A 17,305-nucleotide genomic window follows, 5' to 3' on the forward strand; every position below is an offset into this window, starting at 1 on the left:
GGGGATAGTCAAGAAAAAGGATGTTATTGTCAGCAGATACTACAATACGATGAATCCAATCAGACATGTGAACACCATTTCTTCATTGCTTTAAAAAGAACTTTAAATGAAATATTATGAGAAAAAAAACAGAACAATAGAAGTGAGAATACTTAAAAACAAGGCTCCTTATGTAGACCAATATTATATATAAATACAAGGGAATTTTAGACATAGATCTGTCCCTGTCTTAGCCAGGTTGTTTAATTCAGTTATCATTTAGAGTGAAATATAATAAAGGATGCTGAAAAGGGGACTCCCCTATGAGCTGGTCTCTTCCTAGAAATGCGCAGCAGTATCTGTGTCCACAGGGCCCCCTATCGTCTTTTTTCTTAATTTTTTTCATCATCTGCTTTTTAGCCAGTACTACAGCCATTCCATAGCCCCTCTGGATAACCTGCCTGCAGGCACATTCACGCTAATAGATGTTACGCTCACTCAGAAAGAATTATAATGATATGTAAGTAATACGATGTTAAGAAGCTAAATTATCAGACTAAGTGAATCTTCCAGTATATTTAAAACATTCTACTGAGACTCCAATGGCTGTATTATAAATGTGTATTAGATTTACATACACATGTAAATACATGCATGGATTGGTACAGATCTCTTTAAAGAGATGGGAGCGGCTGTCATTTATCCACATAGGTATTATCCACTTCAGGTGTTTCTCATCCAAACTCATTTCTCCCGTTCTGGGTTTCCCTACACAAGACTCTCAATCCTCTATTGATCCCTTCTGTCTCTAGTCCAAGTTGATTCCCTTTTCCAGGCAACCTCTGTCCTTGATAACCTTCAGTGCAGTTAGGGAGTTTGTTGACAGTGTATCAGAGTCTGTAACATTATTTGCTGAACCTCATGGGGAGTCTTTTAAGGAGGAGGAAGTTGACCGGGGTAAAGACAAAATAATGGCAGTTAACGCTCAGAGTGACCATCTTAGGAGGTCTTAACAGTGGCAGAGCAGGAGTGACAGATCTGTTGTGAGAAACTTTGGCTTATTCTATGCACAAGACTCCTATTAAGAGAACATAGCCAAGGTAGGTTTATCTGTCGGTCAATAATTAACTAAGAAAGCTCTGAGGAAGACACAGTGGATGCAGGAAGTAATGTATACAAGCAGGTTGGCTAGGAACGAGATCCCCTTCTTATCACAGCATCTTTGGGTGTGCCATCCCCTGCTGGTGTTCTTAAAGAGAATACTTGAACTAGTAACTTCTATAGGTTTTAAAGTTGATTTTTTTTTTTTTAGAGTATCTATGGGTAGCACCTCTGTACGTATAATGTGATCATATAATGCTATCATTTTTTAAGTGCCAACAATTGGTAACTCCTGACTTTATAAAATCCAGTGGTAAAGAATACAGATAGCTTTCCTCAGGTCTTTCAATACTTTTCTTTAAAATGTCAAACTCAAGAAAGGACAAGGGCTGTACAAGGTAGGATTAACTTCCACAAGGGAGAGGAAGTACATGATTTCTTATGCATCATTTTGGGATAAAGCCACAGGAAGAGGTCACCCAAACTAGAAAGCCCAAGCTCTCTTGAAACTATTGCTCTCATGATTTAAATCAAGGCTCAGACTCCTATGTAAGCCTGATGGAGACTTGCTTTATTGGATCTTAGATGACTATTCCATTCTCTGTTAGCCCTCTATGAGTGAACTTCCCCAAAAAACTGTTTCATCCTAATTTCACAGTATCTCTAGTTGAGCCCCCATAGCAAGCATGTCCCGTCTTTTCAGCAGATGGCTTTTGTCAGCAGGGAGCCTAAAAGCCAGTTGTCATAAAAAATAACACAAGAATGGGGGAGGGGGAACTTGCTTTGACAAACATCTCCCAGTTTTCCTGTAGTGAAAATTTCTCATCACATAAAACTGTCTGAAGGCTGCAACTGAACCAGAACTTTAATAAATGTTTTCCCTTTAGAAGGCTTTCCAAGAATCATAGATTTTAAAGCTGGAAGAAACCTTAGCCGTCCTCAGCAAGTTGCAGAGGAGCGTATACGGTATAATTTTGAGAAAAGTGAGTCCAAAGAGAAGTGCTTTGTGTCAGGTCACACAGTGGGTGTTAGCAGTAGACCCAGGGTTAAACAGAGCCCAGGCCTCCTGCCTGCTGGCCCCTGGGATTCTGAGTCTCATCTCTCTCCTTCATGACAAATACTGTATTTGGTTGTGATTCTGTGTGCTGTCATTGAAAAAAGTCACTGCTTTCACTGAATAAGTAATTACCATTTATTGAGTGGCTACTGTATACTTTCCTCTTTATTTATTTATTTTTTTCATTTCAAAAGAGCTTTTATTTTCAAAGTGAACAATACTGTTAAATTTATCTCTAAAAGGTAAGAGTAAAATCAGATGTCAGTTAATATCATTTTGGGGTGTTGAACTTTGAAACAAAATTGGTATTTTGGGCTAATGAAAACTAGAATATCCATGAAGAACAAATTCATCTTTTCTTTTGCTGTCCATTTCTTTTTATGCCTTCCAGCTGTATTCTCCAGAGCCGCCCTCTGCTGAGACCATATCCATTTTAAGTCCTTCTTCTGGTTTTTCATTTCCATCCTCTTCCTCTTCATCAGCGTTTTCATATTGATATTCACTCTCTTGTTTAGAACCATATGGACTTCGGGATCATAAGTTGGCGGAAAAAATATCCCAGTTTAAAATCAGCAGCAGAATCTAGTGCCCTGCCCTCAGGAGGATCGTCCTTCTCTTCTTCTTGGTCCACATAACTCTCATCCTCTCCCTCATCTCTCCTTCTCCTCGTCCTCTTCATCCTCCTCAACTCTCTCCTCCTCTTCTTCTGCCTCTTCCTACTTTCCTACCGGCTGTACATCCCAGTACTCCTTGACTATGGGCTGGGCGCCCTCCTGCCCACCCTCCTTTGCCCGAAGAGTTCGCACTACCACCTGGAAATCCCTAGGGGCTGCGTCTCTGCCGACCCTGGCACGCCATTCGGCAGGCACCGCTCCTCGCCTGACTGATCCAGGGTCGTGGCCCATCCCACTACCTGCTCTGTTCTGACCACCGGTGGCTGGGCCTCGCTTCTCTGTGCCAGACATGGCAGGAGAGATGCACCAGTCAGTGCCTCAACCAGAGAAGTGATCTGGCTGCTAGACCAAGTTGGCAAAGATTTTCCTCTTTTTTCTAAAAAAAAATCCTGTGAAATAAAACCTATTTTATAAATGAGGAAGGGAAGGCTTACTGAGTTTAAGAATTCGTGCAAAGCCACACCATGACCAAGCCAGGATTCAAACCCAGGGCTGTATGTGTCTGGATCTGGTGCCCTTTCCTGCTATGCTGAACTGTCTCTCTTTGTGTGATTTACTTTCTCAGTAACTACAGTATTGCAATCTGAAGAGACAGTCTTTTCGATATGGCAATGGATATCAATAGCTCCTTTGTCTTTAAAAGTCTTTAGAGAAATTATCTAGAACAATACAGGAGTACCTAGTTGGAGATATTGCGGGTTCGGTTCCAGGCCACTGCAATAAAGGAAATACCACAATAAATCGAGTCACATGAATTTTTTGGTATCCCAGGGCATATAAAAGTTATGTTTACACTATAGTGTAGCCTGTTAAGTGTCCAATAGTATTATGTCTAATAAAACAATGTTCAGATCTTAATTTAAAAATACTTATATTGCTAAAAAATGCTAACCATCATCTGAGCCTTCACCGAGTCGTTATCGGTTTGCAATAGTAGCAGCAAAGATCACTGATCACCATAACAAATATAATAATAATGAAAAAATTTGAAATACTGCAAGAATTACCAAAATGTGACACAGAGACATAAAGAGAGCAAACACTGTTGGGAAAATGGCGCCAATAGACTTGGTCGACTCAGGTTTGCCACAGATCTTCAATTTGTAAAAAAAAAAAACAACCAAAATATCTGTGAAGCACAATTAAGTGAAGCACAATAAAATGAGGTCTGCCTGTTTTGGTTCATTGTATAATGAAGGTTTGGTGTTTGTTAAGACAGTTTAATAACTCTTTATATACTGACCTAGAAAGATGTCCATATTAAATTAAATGAAGAAAGCGAATTGCAAAACAGTGTATATGGTATAATCCCATTGATTGGTTGAACATGACAGATGCACTGTTAATATATGTGTATATAGATATATGTGCACAGAGAATGTCTGGAAATACACACACCAAACTCTTTAAAATGGTTCATGCTGATGAGTGGGATTGGGGGCCAGCTGGTTAAACAGAGAATTAGGGGACTATTTCTGTATCATTTTAATTTTTTTATAACCAAGGTATATTATTTTAAAAAACCAATTTTTAAAAATGAAACTTTCTTTATAAACCCTTTACAACAGCTTAACCTTTTTTTAATAACTAGAAATTATAATCAAAGTCATTATCACTGCTCTAAACGCATAAAGCGTAGTCAATCAGGAAATAGTATGGGTTTTTTTCTATTGTCATGAAAACATTTGTAAAGTACTGACAGCAAAGACCAGTGTTAATTCTCTCCTTCACAAGACCAAAAGTCCTAAAACTAATCTCGACCCCAAATGAAAGTCATTTGTAGCTTATGGAATATTATAAAATCATGGGGTTTAACTTTTTACCTTGAACTAGAAATGCATCATTCATTTGCCACCTTTTCCCATCTTGTATTTGTTCTCCAGGTTTTTTTTTTACTTCTCAAGAGCCCTCCTCCATCGTTGCATGTTTCTTTCATGTTTTTTGATAATAGCCTGTTTTTTCCTAGACATCTAATAGATATTTTTTCTTTAGGAATTAGTTCTGTTGTTACCAGGCATAAAGTCTTTAGGAATGAGTTCAGTTGTTACCAGTTTTCACATAATTGTTTTTACAAATCTATCCAAAAATCTGTTTAGTGTTTTAGGACTAAAACCTTAAACAGTGTTTATTCTCTCTCTCTTATCTTTCTCCTCTGCTAATAAATACATTTGTTTCTGCATTTTAAAAAGTGTCTTTTTGCAGGTAAGCACGACTGAGAAGCTGCTGAGAAAGCCACCAGCCAGGCTGAAAAAACTTAAAATCAAAAAGGAAGTAAAAGATTTCACGATGAAGGACATAGAAGAGAAGATGCAGGCAGTGGAGGAGCGCAGGAAGGTAGCCCAGGTCTCGCGTGAGGGGGCACTGCCTCCGAAATGCGTGCATCCTCTCCAGTCGCCAGCTTGAAGACAGATTGCGTGGATTGTATTAATTCTTTTAGTGATCTCTATGCTTCCTATGCTGTATGTTTAGTTTTTTTAAGTTCTCTTTGTGTGGTGAAGGAATGCAGCACTATCTTGAAGTTGGTTGAATTACAGTTTCATCCATGTAGCCTAAGGAAGCAATATCCACTTCTGAGAATTAAGTATGGTGTTTTTTTCCTATTAAAAAAAAGAGAAACTTCAGTTGGGGCCAGGGGTGGCAGGAGGTCCCAGGTGGAGGACGGGAGCTGAGAGGAGGCCGTGCAGACCCTCAGACAACTTCTGCAGCATTTACACACACGTGGTCCCCATAAACCCTCTGTCTGCCCTTCTGCCGGGAGCCAGTCTTCACAGCTCTGATCTGATAGCCTTTGCTTCCGTGTCTCTACTTGGCCTCTCAGAGAGCAAGGACTAGACCATAGCCCTGTGAAGGTATGTTTGGAGGGTGTCTGGAGGGTATGGGGTCGGAGCTGGCTCTGTCTTCTTCAACAGTAATTCCTCAACCTCTGTTTGTCGAATGATTGCATAACGAAATAGGGAAGCCAGGAGTGTTCATTACAGGCAGTAGTAATGAGAACTTGGAGAAAGTCACTCGGACTCGTTTTCACTGTTTAATACTGCTTTTCAGACTAAAGAAGAAGAAATAAGAAAAATGCTGTGGAGTGACCGACCTCTGCCCCCAGCCCATCGTTCAGATCCAGCTGAAGCGGGTGGGAAGGAGGCTCCGTTTGCCAAAGGACTTAAAACTGTGAGTTGTGCCGCGTTTGAACCCTCTGACCTGTTGGAAGGAAAGCTGTTGAAAAGGAAGAACAGTAAAAGTGATACAAGCTCAAATGATAGAAACTACAGGTACGAAGGTATTGGGGTCGTGGAGTCAGACATGTCTTACAACCAAGCAGATGACGTATTCTAATGAGCCGTTTTATGTGAATTTCGTGAAAAGGCATCTTTTCCCCCAGGTGTGACTTTCTTAGTATGTCTCATGGTTTCTTTGACTGTCTGACCCCTCACCCACTGGGATGTGCCTTGGGTTTAGGAATGATCGTGCGAGCTGCCTGGGCTGGAGCTTAGCTCAGTAAACTAAATGGCTATGTTAGCTTAAAAAAAAGAAGAGGAAGATTTGACTAGCTTTGTTTTTATAAAGTTGTCATTCTCCTTCAGTGTGGCTTCAAACATGGTGAAAATGTCTTTCATTGATGAGCACCTTTCCGCTTCCATTAATGTATTCGTGCCAAATGAAATCCTTCTTTTTGGCTCCTGCCCCTTGGCTGTGTCTGCCCTCTGAGGGTCCTTTAAGACAAATTGTATGGATTTGTGTTAAGTATTTTAATGATCTGTATGCTTCGTATGCTCTATGTTTAGGTGTGTTTTTTTTCCAATTCTCTTTGTGTTGTGTTGTGATTAAAGCAATATCCTGAAGTTGGTTGAATTATAGTTTCATCCATATAGCCTAAGGAAGCAATATCCACTTCTCAGAATTAAATGAAGTATGGAGTTTTCTTCATATGAAAAATGAAAAAGTTATTAGGTCTTATGAGTCTACATTCTATGAAGATCTCTTGCATCCCTTTTCATACTTTGCCCTGTCATTGCCTTGTTCAGACCACCCTACCATTATTCAGTTATATTACTACAACAGTCTTCTTAGTATTTATCCAACGGTCTTCTTTTTTATTTTTTGATATTTATTTATTTATTTGGCTGCGCCGGGTCTTAGTTGTGGCATGCGGGATCTTCATTGTGGCACGTGGAATCTAGTTCCCTGACGAGGGATCGAACCCCAGGCCCCCTGCATTGGGAACGCAGAGTCTTAACTGCTGGACCACCAGGAAAGTCCCTATTCAATGGTTTTCTGCTGAACCCCTATGTTGGCTCCCTTTTATGGTCAAGGTAAAGTCCAGACTTCTTCTTCTGACTGGCAAGACTCTCAGCTTTCATAACTCACTCCTGCTGAACTTCTAGCTCCTCACACTCAGCACATTGCCTAGCCTCTGTGTCTTTGCACATGCTGTTCCCTCCTTCCCCTCTCCCCGTCTCACTGCTTTACTTGACTAATGCCTTCTTGTTTCTCCCGTCTCCACTCAGACAGCACTTCCTCTGAAGCCCCTGGTCTGGGTTGGTGGCCCTCTCTCATAGTTGCCTTTTGGCAGCCCGGATTACTCAGTGTCGCACTTGCCACCCTCTTTTGGAATTACCGGGTGCGTGTCCATCTTTACCGCTAGATGTGTCAGTTCTAACAGGGCGGAGGATGGGTCTGTCTTGATCACGGTTGCAGTTTTGTACCTTGGAAAGTGAATGGCACATGATACATGGTGTGTAAATGTTTCTTCTGTGGATAAATCAGTACACCCATATATCCTCCAGAAGCTGGAGGACAGCCCCAGGAGATGGCTTGTCTCCCTGGGAACCCATGGCAGTGCTGATTTGAGCAGAAAACCACTGGGCACCTCCTGTTTGTACATTCCCTTTGGGATGTTGCAAATGGACACCTCATCTTCCTGTAGCTTGTAGGACTGAGGACTCCTGCAGCAGTGAGGTATGATGGTGGTGGTGGAGGGGGCTTCTTTCCAAACTCGTTCCAGAACCAAAACCTTTAAGAACCAGTCTACTTCTTACAGCGGTACCTTGGAAAGTCCTTTAGGCTCCCTGGACCTCTTTTACCTTGCAGTAAGTCCACTGCATACGAACCTTCTAGTTGAGAGCTTTCAAAGGTGTGAACATGCGTTCCATCAGTGTCAGGGGTGAGTGAAATTGCCGCTTGCCCTCCATCTCCTATTGCTGACGATCCTTCATCTCTACCACCTCCCACCTCCTCTCCCTCCTCCAGTCGGTAACTCTTTTTGCCTGTTCACTCGATGCCAGCCCCTGTATGCCAGCTGTTGTACTGTACTACTGTACTTTTCAAGGTACTGTACTGTAAGATTAAAAATGTTTTCTTTCTTTCTTTATTTTTTTAAAATTATTTATTTATTTATTTATTATTTATTAGCTGTGTTGGGTCTTCGTTTCTGTGCGAGGGCTTTCTCCAGCTGCGGCAAGTGGGGGCCACTCTTCATCGCGGTGCGCGGGCCTCTCACTGTCGCGGCCTCTCTTGTTGCGGAGCACAGGCTCCAGACGCGCAGGCTCAGTAGTTGTGGCTCACGGGCCCAGCTTCTCCGCGGCATGCGGGATCTTCCCGGACCAGGGCTCGAACCTGTGTCCCCTGCATTGGCAGGCAGATTCTCAACCGCTGCGCCACCAGGGAAGCCCACACAGTATCATTCTTGATGTAACATGGTTTAGTTTCCCTGTTATGTGTTCAGGGATTCTCATCCTTAAAGCCAGTCATAACACATTTCTGTTTCTGTCTTTTTATAAGTTGGTAAGTAAAGTAATTGGGACACTCCCCGTTTAACAACAGTCTTGAACCCCCGGGAAGGCAGACAGCTGCCATGCTTGCTTGTCCAGGACCCCGCTTTCCATTGCCCTTATTCTTGGTCCCTGTCCCTCAGAGGGCAAGTGAACAGTCTTGCAAATGCACCTCCAGACTCTTCTCCTGTTCAGGAAGCTGTACTCACCTCCTCACAGTTTGTATTCAGCACACTGAGATCTCAGGTATGCCTCAAAAGCCCACATGATAAAATTTTTTTAAAAGGTGACAATTATATCTGAGTTAGTTTTTCATTGATCAGGAATAAAGGCTACCTACATTTGCAAAGTGTTATTGACAGAAAAGTGTTTGCAGTTAAGGATCCGTAACATTTTCTCTTGTCATTTAGAAACAAGAAAAATTAAGTGATCAGCTGTTTTAAGCACCAAATGCAGTCATTCTAAACATCAGGATCAGGAAAGCAGTAATTCAATTCCTAGTCATTTCTAGTAATTGAAACATACATTTCCTCTCTGTGTAATACAGTTCAATTCCTGAACCAACCATATCACTTAAAAAGGTATATGACACTTCATGCTTTTTCCTCTTAAGGAGGAACTAGCAGTGCTCACTTGTTAAAGGGGAGAAAGACTGTACAGAGGATTAGCCCTTAACCAACCCCGTGGGATTGGCCTGTGCCAGTGGTTCTCAGCGTGTGCCCCCCCCCCACCACTGGCAGCATCAGCATCACTTGGGAACATGTAATAAATGCAAGTTCTCAGCCCCACCCCAGATGTTCTGTATCAAATCACGGGGCTGAGCAACCTGAATTTAACAAGCCCTCCAGGTGACGCACACTCAGGTTTGCCCTGTGTGTTCATTCACTCCGTAAGCCTATCCAGCCATGCCCACAGTAAGCTGCCCATTTATGACTAGTAGGCCACTTTCCAGCAAGTTCAAGTACCCATGCACCCAAGGGTCAAGTTGAATATTTACCAAGAGTCGGTTATGTCTCTTCTAAAGCCTATTAACACCATTTGTACTGATGTATGGTCGGGCCATTCAAGATGGCTGTACTCTTGCTCTCTGTACATCCCCTGTTTGACCAGTCCCTGCTTCACTCATGAGTATCCAATTCTCTTAATTATAAGGCTTAATCAGTTGCCTACCTGCTTGCCCCCTGCCCTACTCGCTGGTTTCCCTGGTAACTGATGAGTCAACCTGATGTCAATTCCCCATATAAATGGTAGCCTCCTTCTCTTGCGAGTACTGAAGATTGCAGCTGTGTCCTGCCTGCTGTCTGCTGTACATGGCAGGATGTCAGTCCAGGATCTTTTGCTTCAGATGCATAAGATCCCCTATCCAATAGCCATTGATGTCTCTGTCACTGTCTCCTGGCTCTTTCTTTCTTTGGTCTAGAGGCTGGGCAACTACAAGGCTTGCAAGCCTGTGGGGTGCAGCCCAACAACTGGCTGTTACATTTAATTTTGAATGCTTTTTGAAAAAATGTGCTCTATAAAGGAATAGACAAGATTGTAAAAAAAAATCTTTGAAGCTTCTAGACTCACATGGTTTCATAAAATGTACAAATTTCACCCTCCAATTCAAGGAAACTAAACCTGCAGTTGTAGATAATGCATTACGAATGTGGTTTTCGTAAGAATCCTGACCATGCCTTGGTGTTACATCACAGTATATTCAGGTGAAAGTATATATAAATGTTTTAAGTTAAAACAAAATATTTAGGGTATATATGCACTACTTTTTAAGACTCCCTGTCTAACTGACTATTTTTATTAACTAATAATCTTCCACATGATTCATCTATTGTATTTTTAAGAAATTTTCTACAATCTTTAGTATATTGACCCCAAAATGTTTAACATTTTAAATTTAAAATGAGTTTTTTTCTCACATGCCATTCAAAATTGCAGAAAATATTTTTTTAAACCGCTTAAGGGGTTTACAGTTTTTTAAAAGTTGGAAGATGCTACTATTTATTTAACCAATGCCTGTTTGTTGGAGGTTTTGGTTATTTTCAATTTATCAATAAGTTATTGTAAACAATTCTACAGTCATCACCAAAATGCCAGCTTATTAGTCTTAAATTTCATCTCATAAATTCTATAAAATGGACATTTTCATTTTGGATCTTGTGTCTAGCATTGCAGAGAAGTTGATGATGCGGAGAATTGCTATTTCCACAGGAATATGGTGACAATGAGCGATTGCCAGATTAGCCCAGAATACTTGGAACCATTTATTTAATTCTTCAAGGAGGGACTGTTTACCCCTTTGTCCTTCCAGACTTGTTGAAATCTGTGCAGCTTGAGTGTGGGAAACCCACACCAGAAAAAAACAAACAAGTAATTACCAGCTGCAGCTGAGGTGGAGAAATTCAGCTGGACCTTAGTCCTCAGCCCAGTGTGAACAGCTGCTGGCCTGCCAGTCAGGTGCTAGAACTCGCTGTAATATGGAAGCTGTAGGTTAAATGTGGTCCAGTCATTGGCAGTTTTATGTCACTCAGTCTAATAAAAGCCTGCTCTTTCATATGATCGAGGAGCATTTCAGGGCCTGCCTAGACAGTACTTCCCCAGGCCAGTGTGAGGACAGCCTCAGTGGGTGACTCAGGACCCTCACAGTGACCACCCCCCCCAACTTCCCAACCACCAGGCGGCTTGAGCCCTCCCAGGGGTGGCCGCTTCATGAATTGTTTCTCCCCATCTCCCACATTGCTTCAACAAGATCAGTGAATATTCTTCCTTTGTTTTTTTTCTCCTTCCTTTGGTCTTTTTAAAAATTTGTTTTATTGAAGTGTAGTTGATTTACAGTGTTGTGTTAATTTCTGCTATACAGCAAAGTGATTCAGTTATACATATATATGCATTGTTTTTTAGACTTTCCCATAACGGTTTATCACAGGATATTGAATATAGTTCCCTGTGCTATGCAGTAGGACCTTGTTGTTTATCCATGCTATATATAATAGTTTGCATCTGCTAATCCCAAATCCTTCCCATGGTCTTAAATGGAAAGTTTTGGAATGATTTTAGTCACTACCCCATCACTCCAATTCCCAGGTTTTCTGAGATTACACATACACACACACACACACACACACACACGCACACACACACGGTCTCAAAATGGTTACGGTGTTTTTCTCCTCTGACCTATTGATGGGGTGAATATACAGCATCTTTGCCAATACTGAACAACACTGTCACTCCCAGAATTAAACCCTCAACCAAGTCATTTTATCAGGATGCTTTCACGTAAAAATAATAAAGAGCTCAACTTGCACCAGTTTAAACAATAAAGAAATGTACTGATGTATATAATCAGAAATCAAAGGCAAGGCGAGTCCATGGTATGTGGATCCAGTGTTCAGCAGTCATCCTGGATCCAGGTTTTCTGGCTCTCATTCTTCTACCCACATCATTAGCTTCGTTCTAAGGCAGGTATTCCTCGTGGTCATGGGATGGTTTTAAGTAGCAGCTGGGGCTACATGCTCACTTACCTTCGGCAGAAGGGAGTCATTTCAGGAAGCGCTCCCATAAAAGCAAGGGGGAAGTTTCCTAAAGAACCCTGAAAGCATCCCTTTGCATTCCATATGCCTGGATCATGTCCATCCATGCCAATGCCTGAGCCAGCCACTGTCAAGAGAATGGGAGTTACCTTTGGGACAATCAAATCCCCCCTTGGAGTTGGGGACAGAATTGTTTTCTTGGAAGCAAGTTGGAAAGGGGTGGATACCTGAATAAAATTGGGTTCCATTCAGAAAAGAGGAGGGCAAATGGGTGCTGTACAATGTAAACCACAGTTGTGAGGTGTTATTATTTTAATATGATGCTGGACTCATTTTGCTAATATCATATGTTGAATTTTTCATACTGTTGTGTGGTTTTCTTCATTATGGTTATTTCACATAAGAAAGCTATTTTAAGATTTTCTACCAAAAACCTAAAATTATGCAGCGCATTTTCCTCCCAAGCTGCTATCTGACTGTCTCCTCCTATTGCTCCTGCCAACTATTTATCACTAAGGGATTTGAATAATTTGCTTTCATCTTGGCTGAATTTGAGAAAGCTACATTAGTGAGCTTTAGACCATCCTTTCAATTCACCAGTATCTAATTTATTCATGCTCTGGTCTTTGAGCAGTTTATTTTCAATACCAAATCATTTTATTAGATATTCTTTTTTTTAATTAAACTTTTATTTTTCAGTTGTAAGAAATAACAGAGAGAGATCCATGTGCCCTTTACTTAGGGGTAACATCTTGCAAAACTGTTGTACGGTATCACAACTAGGATATTAATTAACATCAATTCAATCAAGATCTGGGATATTTCCATCACCACAAGGACCCTTCATGGTGCCCTTTTAAAATTATCTAAAATTTTTCAAATTGTGGGTTTAAAAACCACATAACATGAACCATCTTAACATTTTTAAGTGTACAGTTTGGTAATAAGTATATTCATATTGTACAACTAACTTTACTCTTTTCTTAACTATAGTTGATTTACAATACTATATTAGTTTCAGGTGTACAACACAGTGATTCAATATTTTTATAGATTCTGCTCCATTTAAAGTTATTACAAAATAATGGCTGTATTTCCCTGTGCTGTACACACACATATGTAAAATAGATATGCTTGTTGTTTATCTATTTTATACATAGTAGTTTGTATCTCTTAATCCCAGACCCCTATTTTGCCCCTGCCCCATTCCCTCTCCCCGCTGGTAACCAAGAGTCTGTTCTCTATGTCTGTGAGTGTTTAAACTATCTTTACTCTTGACTGTTTTTTCTTACTCCAGTCCTTGGTGAATAGTAAGCATCTACTCTGCCTGGCTCTGTCGTAGATACAGTGGTAGGATAGGCATGTCACTAGTAATGTGTAAGACGGGAGACCTGATTACAGAAAACTTTAACCTATGGGGGAGGGGATAACACATGTACACATGAGAAAATTTCAAAAATGGATAGTATATTTCCCAAAAGACAAATCATAGAATAATTAGACAATTCTTCTGTCTCATTTCCACTTCTTTTTTATCCCTTTGTGTGCCTATTTTTTCCTCCAAATTCTACTTCCCTCTTTATACATCCTCCTTTGTTCTCTATTTTTTTCCCTAGATAGTTCAGAACCCAAGCTTTGTGAAATTGATTACCTCTGGTGAAATTGCAAAGTGATTATCTAAGTAATCACAGTACACTGAGAACTTTTTTTTCCACCTGCTGTGAAATTCTCTTAATCACAAGGACTTTCCTTAAAGCGTTCATCCTTCTGTAGTTATTGATATTTGCTTTGATCTATGTCCAGCAGGTGGCACTAAAGGATAGTTAATAGAAAATACGCATCTCCACCATAGATTAAAAATCTGTTGGAGTATACAGCATTTTGAGTCCTTCTACTTGACTGCATAATAATCAAAAGTTTGGATGGTCTATCCCTTGAATATTTTAGCTCCTGGGTCACTGTTACACTCTCCAACACTCCTCTTGTCTTAATTCTTGGTGATTTCAGTATCCTTGTGGAAGATCCTTCCCACATCCTTCACTTCTTGGTTCGGTTCCTTGACTTTCTTATATCCCTGATCTCTTCCCATTGGAGAGCTCAGAACATTTTGCTTTGGACTTTTTCTCTTTTCTATCTATATACATACTGTTGACCTGAAACAAACAGACTGACATATTTCTCCAGCAAGGATGGGTTAATTTGGGATCAGCAGAGAATTGAAATTCGGGGTCTGCAACCATGGTGAGCCACATGCAAGTCCCTGCAGAGGAAGGGAAGAACACTTTTATAAAAGGAAAAGAAAGTTGGGAGGGCTGTAGTAAACAAAGAGTCCATAGCTTTTCACTGGTTGAGTCCTTGCCAGGAAAGGAGTCTTTCTTCTTCCCGCTGTGTTAAGCATGGCTCAGGGTGTGAGAGCTCCCCCTTATGGTTTCCCACCTCTAATTGCAATTTCTGTTTATTAATTATTTTTACAATACTCATCTTTGGTGATCTCATCCTGTCTGATGGCTTTAAATACCATCTACATGCACATGACCGCCAAATTTATATCTTCAACATGGACATCTTCCTTAAGTCCAGGCTCCACTTGGATGTCTCATCAGCATCTCAACATGTTCCAAATAGAGCTCCCTGCTTCTCTCAGAGCATTGCCCATCTCTACCCCCCAAACACACCCTGACATCATTTTTTACTACTCTCTTTCTCTCATGTTTTCTGTCTAGGCCTTCAGCAGATCCTGTCAGCTCTTCTCTAAAAATATATCCAGAGCCACTTCTCACCACCTATGCACTAAATCCTTGCCTAAGCCACAGCCATCTCTCAGCTAGATTGTTGTCATAGCCCTCTGATTCATCTCCCTGCTTCTGCCCTGTCTCCCTTCAGTCAGTTCCAGAGTCGGCAGCCAGATTGACTCTGTTAAAACATAGGAGAGATCCTATCGCTTTTCTACTCAACGATACAAAGACTTCTGACCTCACACCAAGTAAAAGCCAAAATAATAGTGGTCTACAAAGCCATGTAAGACCAGACCCCACCCTCCAACTCCCGCCATCCTGTTCTCTTGGATCTCATCTTCTAACACTCTCCCTCACTCACTCTGCTGCAATCACACTAGTCCCTCCATGTTCCTCAGGCGTGACACCACCCAGAGCCTTTGTGCCTCTGGTTCCCTCTGCCTGGAAGGTTCCTCCCCCAGACAGCTGATTGGTCACTCTTCCACCTCTCCAGGTCGGACAGCCAGTGAGCTCTTCCCTGGATGAAAACCAGTCCCTACCACTCCCATAGTTCTCTAGCCTGCTCCCAGCTTTATTCTTCTGGGGTGGTTCACACACGCGCACGCACGCACAGGCATGCCCACACACGCACACGCGCATGCACACATTTGGTTTTTTTTTTTTTTTTAACCCATCTCTCCCCAGCTAGAGTGTAGGATCCATGCGGGAAGAGACTTGTATCTGTTTTGTTACTGCTGTATCTTCAGGGCCAACAAGGGTGCCTGGCACATGATTGGCCCTCAATAAAAACTTGTTGAATGAGTGAATAAATAAATGATTACTCTACATTGAATTAGTGGTTGAATCCCAATATTTCTCAGCACACCAATGTCACCTAGCCCTCATGACATAGAGTACTTTGCCCTTCTGGAGTACAAGCATGGGCAGATCTCCAAGCCCTTGGTCAAGGTTTTATTGAAAAGGAAGATTGAAACTCAGAACAAAGGAACTCACATGCTTTCGTAAATCATTTACTGACAAATACTCTGCCAACAATCCTCTTTCCTTGATCCAGCTTTTATCTGAATGTATGACTCCTAATGGCATAAATTCTACAAGGCTGAACACAATGACATGTGTTATAAAATACCAGCCAGTGAGAGAAAAACATCCTCACCCTTAGAATCATCTATAAATTTAGGATTTTGTCAGCCTAGCCAATATTTTAGAACCCTGAGAATGGATGTCTGTAGTTTATTTTTGTGAACCATGGTAAGTTTCTTCTGTAGCCACTTAAGTGTCTTTAAGCCCTAAGATACTTGCATTAATCTGAATAAAAAGGAAGGACTTTGGGTCTCTGTCCTCCAAATTACGTGTCCTATATTTCAAATGTGATGGGTGTTATTAAACCATTTATTTTTTTTGTCAGGTGAAGTAATTTTATTTGCAGTTTATTTGCTCAGAAGAGAGAGACCACACCCAAACTCTTTTGTACCAAATTTTAAATGCTAAGACCTTTTTGGGAGGGTAGGGTAAGGAATGGAGAATGTAGCATTAATTCCTGTTCAGAAAGTATAGTGTTCTAAGGACGTTCTTTATGAAATCTGTATATTTTCCACACTGTCCAGCATTAAACAGTTTCCAGATCTAGCTAACTGATAGCTTAACCCCCATCTAAACAGTGATTCTGTTTTTTTACTTTAAGTACTTTTATGCTTTAAGGAAAAAGTCGACCAACCCTTTGCCTATAGTGCCCTTGACTGTCCAGTCTTTCGTGCAACAAGTGTTAATCTAACATGTCTTTTGTGCTGGGTCTTAGGGATATAGAGAATAAGCAATAAAGAGAATAAAATTTAGCTTTATTTAAGAGGCTCACAAAGCGTTAGCAAGATATGCAAACAGATAATGGAGATATTCAAACAGAGAATCATAATGCAAGGCACTGTATTCCACATCAGAGCACAGAGGAGCAGAGAGAGGAATGATATGTCTGAAGGATCCTGTGATGGTTTCATGGAGAAAGTGACATTTAAGCAGAATCTTGACTGATGAGTGGGAGTTGACCCAATATAGAAAGAGCAGAATCTCTCCAGGGAGAGACTTGTATCTGCAAAGACTGCAAGTGTGAAGGAACACGGCATGGTGGTAGCACAGGGAAGTGTTTGGTGTACCTGAGCCAGAGATGTGGACAGGAGGGAGAGGTCCCTGGGAAAGCTGAAGTGTCTGTGGAGCCTGCTCAGTGGTTGGGATTTCTGCTGTAAACATGCAAGGCTTTTAGGCAAAGGACAAACCCATCAGTCTGTTTTAGGACGCTCGTTCCAGTACAGCGCTCCTCGAAGTTTGGCCCTGGACCAGCAGCAGTGGCCTCCCCTGGGAACTTGATGGAAATCCACATTCCCAGCTCCAATCCCAGACTTCAGAATCAGAAATTCTGGTCATGGGGCTTGGGAATCTGTGTTGTATCAAGGTGCCCAGCTGATTCCGA

At 41.3% G+C, this 17,305-nt stretch overlaps 1 protein-coding gene across 1 annotated transcript in view; it reads left to right on the forward strand.

Moving 5' to 3' along the window:
- Nucleotides 1-17,305, forward strand: part of STMND1 (stathmin domain containing 1) — a 99,738-nt gene that overhangs the window by 24,696 nt on the left and 57,737 nt on the right. Inside the window, exons 4-5 of the mRNA XM_059940677.1 lie at nt 5,014-5,145; nt 5,857-6,077. Coding sequence (XP_059796660.1) covers nt 5,014-5,145; nt 5,857-6,077 — 353 coding nt within the window. The remainder of the gene's footprint in view (nt 1-5,013; nt 5,146-5,856; nt 6,078-17,305) is intronic.

Source organism: Balaenoptera ricei, chromosome 11 (assembly GCF_028023285.1).
Source record: "Balaenoptera ricei isolate mBalRic1 chromosome 11, mBalRic1.hap2, whole genome shotgun sequence".
In the NCBI taxonomy this organism is placed as follows: Eukaryota; Metazoa; Chordata; class Mammalia; order Artiodactyla; family Balaenopteridae; genus Balaenoptera; species Balaenoptera ricei.